Here is an 8,305-nt window from a genome sequence, read left to right as displayed (position 1 = left end):
GGATCGGGAGACCCGCGGAGCCGGGCACCGGGATCGGGAGACCCGCGCATCGGGGCGTGGGGCGCCGCGGGATCCGCACAGGCGGGCACCGGGAGCCGCTGCCCGGCGGTAACAGCCTGTCCCTCTGCTCGCCCCTTGTAGCAGTTCAGCAGGATGAACTCCTCCAGCCAGACCAACAACCTGAAGGACATCCTGCAAAATAAGATCGACGACCTGGAGAAGCAGGTGCTGTCGCGGGTGAACAGCCTGGAGGAGGGCAAGCTCAGCCCCCGCAACGAGTCTGAGGAGCGCGGCAAGATCGAGAGCACCCTCACCTCGCTGCACCAGCGCATCAGCGACCTGGAGAAAGGTACCGGGCGCTGCCCACCCACCCCCGCCCGCCGCGGGACCCCCGGGCCGCCTTCCGGAGCTCCCCCCGCCGCCGGGGACCGGGCGCTGCCGGCTGATGCGGAGCCGCTCCCGCGGGCGGCTCTGCCGAGCTGTCCCATTTCCCACCCCCGGAGCGGCCCCTCGCCCCCAGCTTTGCTTTCCCTCTGGCAGGGGTTGGAACTGGCCGGTCTCTTAGTTCCCTCCCAACCCAAACCGTTATCGGGTTGGGGCAGCCGGTGCCCGCGGGCTCTGCAGCCGGGGATGCTCCGGCCTCTGCCCGCCCCGGGGATTAGGGAGCCGCGCGGCTCCGGAGGGATTTGCTCCTCGCTGCCATCTCAAGGCCCGTTACATAAGGGGGTGGGGAGGGGGGGGAACCCCCAAAGGGGCAGAGAGGGGATCCGGCCGGAGCCCACCGACCCTCCACTCCCACAGGCCAGAAGGACAACCGGCCCCCGGACAGGTTCCAGCTCACCTTCCCGCTCCGCACCAACTACATGTACGCCAAGGTGAAGAAGAGCCTGCCCGAGATGTATGCCTTCAGCATCTGCATGTGGATCAAGTCCAACGCCTCCCCCGGCATGGGCACCCCCTTCTCCTACGCTGTGCCCGGGCAGGCGAACGAGCTGGTGCTCATCGAGTGGGGCAACAACCCCATGGAGATCCTCATCAATGACAAGGTACAGCCCCGGGGGCTGTGGAGGGTGCTGGGAGGGGGGAACAGGCTGGGGGGACAGCGTGGGGTGCCCCACTGTGCACCACCCTGACCCACTGCCCACAGGTGGCCAAACTGCCCTTTGTCATCAACGACGGCAAGTGGCACCACATCTGTGTCACCTGGACCACGAGGGACGGCGTGTGGGAAGCCTACCAGGACGGCACACAGACGGGCAACGGCGAGAACCTGGCCCCCTACCACCCCATCAAGCCCCAGGGGGTCCTGGTGCTGGGCCAGGAGCAGGTAAGGGCCGGGGGGGCAGGCGGGGGGGTCCCAGCTGGGCTGGGTGCACCCGAGGGAAGGACGGGGCCGCCCGGCCGCGTGCCCCCGGTGACGGCGGCTCCTCCGCAGGACACGCTGGGCGGTGGGTTCGACGCCACGCAGGCCTTCGTGGGGGAGCTGGCCCACTTCAACGTGTGGGACCGCAAGCTGAGCCCCGGCGAGGTGTACGGGCTGGCCACCTGCAGCTCCAAGGCGCTCGCGGGAAACGTCATCGCCTGGGCCGAGTCCAACATCGACATCTACGGCGGGGCCACCAAGTGGACTTTCGAGGCCTGTCGCCAGCTCAACTAGAGCCACGGACAAGCGAGAGAAACCTCCTCAGCGGGTTCTTTGATTTATTTTTGTTTTCCTCCTTTTTTTTTTTTTTTTTGCGCGAAAACAACTGAGAACGAAGCCACCCGTCTCGTCCCGGGCGCAGGGATGCCCCGGCAGTGGGGCACCCGCCCCCGGAGCCCCACGACCCTCCGGTTTCTGTCTTGCCAACGTCCTTCAACGCCTGCGTGCCTTGGCCTGGCGCGGCTGCGCCCCCCCCGCCGCCCCCCTGAGCCCGGCCCCTGCTTCGACGCCGCTTCCCCCGGGCACCGGCGCCTTAAAAGGCTGCGGGGCCCGGACAGGAGCCCCCCGGGGCTCCTCTCTCTCCAGCCTGACCCCCCCGGGAGGGTGGTGGCCCTGGAGCCGGGGGAAGGCTGCAGCATCCCCTCCAGTTGTGCTCCAAGCCAGGGCTGTAACAGCAGCTGGGACTCCAAGGAGGGGGCAACCCCTCTGTTCCCACCCCCGGGGTGAGGAGACACCCCCTCTTCCCAGGTGAGCCCCGGTGCCCCCTTCCCCGGCCGGCGCTGCTCCCGAGCACCACAGCCATAGCCCCGGGCTGCGGCGGGGACCGGGGCGGGACCCCCGGCGGGACCCCCCCCACTGGCCCCGCTCCCCAACCTGCCGCACTCAGGTACCCCCGGCCCCGCCGCCTGCAGCCCCCGAGGCCTCCTAGCTGGTGACAAATAGCCTTTACCGTCCCCTCAAGTCCAGCTCCCACTGACAGGTCTGAAGCCTTTCTGCTTTTGATAATACACTCTCTTGTTTCTCTTACTGTAAAGGGAAGTTTATTACCAATTAAAAAAAAAAAAAGGGTATTTTTATGAAGATGAAAAAAATAGAATTATCAGTGCTCCCTGAGAAAACAAAAGTGCTTTGAGATTCTGCAGGATAAAAAGAGATAAAGAAGCGTATTTTGAGATAACAGATGCATTTTGTATGGTTTCCTTTTCTAAACTCCTGGTTTGTACTACAGATTGCAGAAATCACCCCCCCAGCCCCCTCCCTGCCCACCCAGGGCTGCCCTGGGCGGCAGCGGAGGATGAGGCAGAGAATTCACACAGGGCTCCAGAGCCTCCCAACCAACTCCAAAGACGCGGCAAAGAGACGTGCGGAGCGGAGGGGCCCGTGCGGAGCCACCGGCCGGGAGCACAGAGCCAGCCCGGCCACCGCTGATCTGGGGACCTGGCACAGGCAGCGACACCCCAGAGCGAGACACCTGCACGGCCGGGGCTCAGGGCAGCGGATCTTCAGCTGTGCCCTTTTTCCAAGCCAAACCCCAAACCACCGTGAGTTAATTTGAGTTCCTCCCAAGCCCCTGTTCACCATCGGCGACGAGCACAACCTGCTGAGAACAACGAGACCGCGGCACGGGTTTCACCTCCAGCCCCAGGTGCGTTGGATTTTGCCAAAAAAAAAAACCACAAAAGGGTGTGATGTCAACACAGTGTACATAGTGTACAGTAGGGGAGAGATTAATGTATCTTAATTTGTCATTATTTTGCTAACCAAAGCTGTACATTTTTCCTATTCTGGCTCTGTCTCCTTTGGGATTTGAACGGGTTCCGATACCCCGCGCATCCGGCCCGCATCGGCAGTTCTGACAATGCACTGTTTCTACGGATTCTCATGCTTTTTCCATTTTATTGCTGGGATTACATGAATTGTTGACTTTATTTTTACACAATAAAGAGTGAAGAAAGACACCGGGTTCTCTCACATGTGTCTGTTCCCTGAGCAGCCAGTGCTCGGGAGCTGGTCTTTTTCCAGAGGAAGGTTTTGTCTGTGTAAAGCAGGATTTCTGCCCAGTTCCCCTTGGAACTGGCTCACACACCCTCTGAGCCTGCCTGCCAGGCTCTCTCCTTCTCCTGTGCCCTTAGACCGTGTCTTTTGCTGGTTTATGTAACACATCACACAGATTGATGTATTTTTTCCCCAAGACACAGGCTGGAAGCTCAGCTCCCTCCCGGTCCTGCCAGACTGGTATGAGGGAACAGTGACACCCCCAGGGCTCTGCTGTGGGCACCGTGACAACCCCTGGGACCAGTGTCCTCTGCTCCCACCCCCCTCCCCGGGCAGCGGCTGCCCTGGGGCGTTCGCTCGTCCCTCGGGAGCCAGGCGGGGCTTGGGACACAGTTCCTGGAATGCAGCACTCTGCGGGTGGGGGGGAAACTGAGCAAGTGTTTGATGGGGCTGGAGGCCACCCGTGTGCCACAGCCATGGGCAGGGCAGCACAGGGTGCCCGATGCTGTCCCTGGGTGCTACAGCTTCCCACCTGCCCCACACCTGCAGCAGAGCAGCTGTGCCGGATAAATTGCTTATGGAATCAAAGATACAAGCAGGGAAATCGTTATTTACTCCTTAAAGCCAGCCAAAAACAATCCACTCCCACACAGAGCCCCCTGTAACTCCCTCGCCCCACAGCAGCTGGGAACAGGAGCCGTGTGGGTCCAGTCCTGTGCTGCTGCCTGGGGAACGGGGCAGGACATGGTGACACCAGCACTGCCCTTCCCTCCTCCATGACAGCAAGGACATGGTGACAGCCCCAAGGGACGCTGCTGGTGTAACCCAGCAGAGCCCTTGCTCCTGCTACACATGTAGCCAGCGAGTCTCAGCTTCAGGGGCTGGTGATGGCCCTGGTGAGGGTCACAGTGAGGGCCCTGTGGCCACTTGTGCTGCATCTTCCCAAGCAACATCTCCAGCCCCTGCAGCCTCTGCTAATTACAGACAGCCTTTCTCTTCTTGTTTCTCACACTGGCTGCCACAGCTCATGGTGTCCCTGACTGGTCACCTGCCACTTCCCACACCTCCAGCAGCCACCCCGGGGTCCCTGTCCTTCACCCAACCCCTGCCACCCTCATAAAGCCTCTCCTCCTCTGGAGTGTTTGTTCCAGGTCCTCTCCAGGATGCCTCAAGCCATAACCATTGGAATACAAAGAACAGGGCAAGGGAGATGCCTCGAGCCAGGTTTGGGACCTGGGGTGTTTTCTCACTCCACCAGCCACAAGCAGAATGCCAAGTGCTGGGCACCCTCGGGAGGGACAGTGGGCACCAGGAATCCTCTGGGGGCAGGAGGAAAGGTGACACATCAGAACTGTTCCAGGGCAGTTCACTGAGCCTGAGGGGGACAGGCTGGGTGTGATGTGCCACTCACCCATCACCCCCACGGGTGGTTAGAGAGGAAGGAGGTGGCTGCCGAGGAGCTCTGGCCATGGCTGAGGGGGCGGGACAAGGACAGGGTGGGCAGCAACACGGGCACAGGGTGCAATGGCAGCGGGCACCGAGGGGCGGTGAGAACGGTGCAACCAAGAGCTCCCCCGCCCCAATTCCTCAGATCCCCCTAGGTGCAAAGGGATTTAGAGCAGCATCTTGCCAGCCTTACAAAGGCAGCAGCACTGCAGAGCCCCCGCCAGCCCCCCCAGCACTGCCCCTCCCCAGCCCTCGGAGCAGCCCAGCCCTCTCCAACGACGCAGACACCGTCCCCCCCGCCCCCAAAAACCAGCTGCTCCAAGGACAGGCTGTTGGGTTTTGTGTCACTGGGAACAGCCTACATCCTGCAAGGGGATGCTATTTATACCCAGGGAACGGGTGGCAGCTCCTGCCTCACGCTCAGCCCCCAGCCCCAAGCAGGGCCCTGGCCTCGGGGTGCTGCTGCCTCCAGAGCCACCCTCAGCCATGCCCATGCCAAGGTGAGACCCCAGTGCCCACTCACTGCTGCAGGAGAGGAAACGATACCCTCAGCCAGAGGCTTGTGCTGTTCTGCAATCTGAACTGCAATAAAAAAAATTACACTAACAGGCTTTTTTGGTTTTTCTGGGGTATCTGGCAAACGCTGCTGGGGTGGAAGGGGGGCTGTCCTGTGCCCCAAGGCAGTGGCACAGCCATGGCAGAGCCTGGGGAGGCTGTGGGGGATGGTTGAGGGGGCTGGAACTGGAGCAGCCGAGACTTCTGTATCAAGGGGGTAACAAACTTCCCAGCTCATCCCAGCCCACACTCCTCAAAGCTGTGAGGGACTCTTGATCTGCCTGTCAGCCCCCCAAAAGCCTGTGGGTATCGAACCCCTCATGAATACAGCTGCTTCGGGACAGGAGAAGAGAGGCTGAGCAGCCCCAGGCCATCCCTGTCCATCCCTTCCCTCCCAGCTCCGGATGCCACAGCAGCTCCAGACACACGACCTGCGTGTCCCGGCCCTGTGGCTGCTGCAGCAGCTCCTGCGGGAAGGAGGGAGGATCCCGGGAGAGGTGAGGAGCAGCCCTGCCCATCAATCAGACCTGACACCTCACCCTGCACCAGAAACTGCCGTTGTGGGCTGGGAGCTGTTCGGTGGCACCAGCTCCCCGGTGACAGCCAGCCCCGTGTCCCCTGCGAGCACCAGGATCAGGGAGCGCGTTCCCGCCCCGGCACCGAGCGCTAAATCCAGGAGCTTTTAGAGCAGCGGAGCAGATGGAGATCTTGGGCTGCGTGAGGACAGGCCCCACGGCTCCCATCGGGAGATGGCTCAGAAATACCGACGGGGGCGAGGGAGAGTCCTTAAGGGCAGGACACAGCTGGGATTTACAGCTCTGATCTGGCTCCTCGCGGGTGATTCACACGGGCGGGAAACGCTCGCCGGGCCCTTGGCACCGGCACCATCCTCTGCTGCCCCCGGCACCATCCTCTGCTGCCCCCGGCACCATCCTCTGCTGCCCCCGGTACCATCCTCTGCTGCCCCCGGCACCATCCTCTGCTCCCCCAGCTCGGGGCGGCTCCTCCGAGGGCTCTGAGCGGTGAGAGGAGGTGACGGGCAGATGAAAAATTAAAGCTGCCGCATTTTGTAGTGAAACACCCCTGAAAACCAGAGACAGCGTGTCCTGAGACGGCCTCTCCCGCATCCCTGCCTGCACGGGAGCGCCTGGGGCCGCCCGCGAGCGGAGCTGCCTGCGGCACTGGGACCGGAGCGTCCCAGAGCATCATCACCACGCGGCACCCGAGGCACTTCACAAATGCCGTTGGATTAATTAGCAGCGAGTGTGTCATGCCGTGTGCCGGCCTGCGCGGCGTGCCGGGAGCACATGGCTCCAGGAGACCCGGATTAAATATGGATGAGACGCGGGGCGGGGAACGGCGGGAAGAGCCCCCCCAGAGCAGCAAGGGGGGCTCAGCTCCGTGTCTGGGCAGGGCTGCGTCAGGGAAACCACAGAGACGTCGGCACAAGGATACAGAAATCCCTCTGTCTTCACCACACAAAAATTGGAGGTGATGGGGGGGAGGTGTGCAGGCAAGACGTCCTTCCCCTCCCCAGCAGGGATCCAGACGCAGCAGCGTCATGAGCAGTGATGCTGTTGGGAGCTCAGGCAGCAGCTCCAACCTGCACGTGAACACCCCGAGCAGCGAGTGGGGGCCGAGGGCTCAGCTGGGCACCACCAGGAGGGTCCCGGCTGTGCAGGAGCTGCCAAGCACCATCCAAGGCTCCCCAGGGACACGGCTCCGAGAAGCCACTTGCAAGGTGGCTCAGGGGGAGCGCAGGGAGATGGGCAGCCAAACACTGCGTCTGAGGCACCAGGCAGGGCTGGGGGAAGTCCTGGCTTAGGGAGGGAAAGCGTCGGCCCTCTGTGAGGGCAGGAGGGGAGCAGGACCCTGGAGCTGCAGGGCACCAGCTGGGGCACAGCAGGCAGCTGGAAACCACCCCGGGCACTAAGTCAAGGCCAACAGACTATTCGGCTCCCAGGTATGAGCCACTGCTGTGACTGTCCCTCAAATGGCACTCAGGAGCCTTTGCTGGCAGGGCATTGTCTCCTCCGTCCCTGTGGCACTGCCCGGGCATCCTGCCAGCACAGCCGGGGAAGGGGCTTCCTCGAACCCTTCCTCCCGCTGGGGGACCCAACCAGACCTGGCCAGGGCCACACAGAGCCAGCAATTGCAGAGCAAACGTCACTTTTCACACCTTCCAACCCTCTCCAAGGTGATGCCTCCCCATCCCACCCCCGCCAGGGGCAGGGAGCTGCCAGGAACACGGGCCTGACCCCCCCTTTTTGCCTTCTCAGAATAATTTCACAGCCTTTTCCCGGGCTCCTCCTCCTGCGATTTTCCCGGCTGCTGCCAAACGCCACCTTGACAGCTGCTTCCTCCATCCTTCCCATTCATCCCTGATGGATTATGCAGAGGCTGGGATCTCAGACTCCACCAAGGAGTTCTGGGGGGATGATCCTCTGGCCGGGGATCCTACGAGGGATCCCACCCCCATCCCAGGGGCACGGAGGGGAATAGCAACTTATTTCCCACCGGAGGGTCCCCAACTAAGCCCTGTTCCACCCCCAGAGAGCCTGTGGAGCAGAAGGAAGACTCTGTCTTCCAAAGCTGATTAAAAATAGATGCAGCATCTCGCTAATTATGCTGATTAATTAGCAGTTGTGGAGCAGGGTGGGCACAGGAGGGGGCACACAAGGGCGAGGGGTAAAAGCGGGGTCAGAGCCCCCCCTGTGCTGCCCTGGCATCCCCAACCCCCGCAGGTTCCCCACACCTCCCAGGGTACTGGGGCAGCACATCTGGGGGGTCCCCACGCCCCCACTTCCCTCCCTATCGGCAACAGATGCCAAGCTCCACAGTGCTGCTGGAAATCAGGTCAGCAATAGCCTGCAGCAGACTGAACAT

General features: G+C 62.3%; 1 protein-coding gene across 1 annotated transcript in view; it reads left to right on the top strand.

Moving 5' to 3' along the window:
- The window catches only part of NPTX1 (neuronal pentraxin 1), a 3,995-nt gene extending 614 nt beyond the window's left edge, over nt 1–3,381 (top strand). Inside the window, exons 2-5 of the mRNA XM_027667567.1 lie at nt 142–349; nt 802–1,046; nt 1,148–1,327; nt 1,436–3,381. Of these exons, the coding sequence (XP_027523368.1) occupies nt 142–349; nt 802–1,046; nt 1,148–1,327; nt 1,436–1,657 (855 nt within the window). The 3' untranslated portion in view covers nt 1,658–3,381. The remainder of the gene's footprint in view (nt 1–141; nt 350–801; nt 1,047–1,147; nt 1,328–1,435) is intronic.
- The last annotated feature ends 4,924 nt before the right edge of the window (nt 3,382–8,305 follow it).

Source organism: Corapipo altera, unplaced genomic scaffold (genome assembly GCF_003945725.1).
Source record: "Corapipo altera isolate COAL_440 unplaced genomic scaffold, ASM394572v1 305, whole genome shotgun sequence".
Classification (NCBI taxonomy): domain Eukaryota; kingdom Metazoa; phylum Chordata; class Aves; order Passeriformes; family Pipridae; genus Corapipo; species Corapipo altera.
Note: the sequence above shows the minus strand (reverse complement) of the source record. Positions and strands in the feature narration are given on the sequence as shown.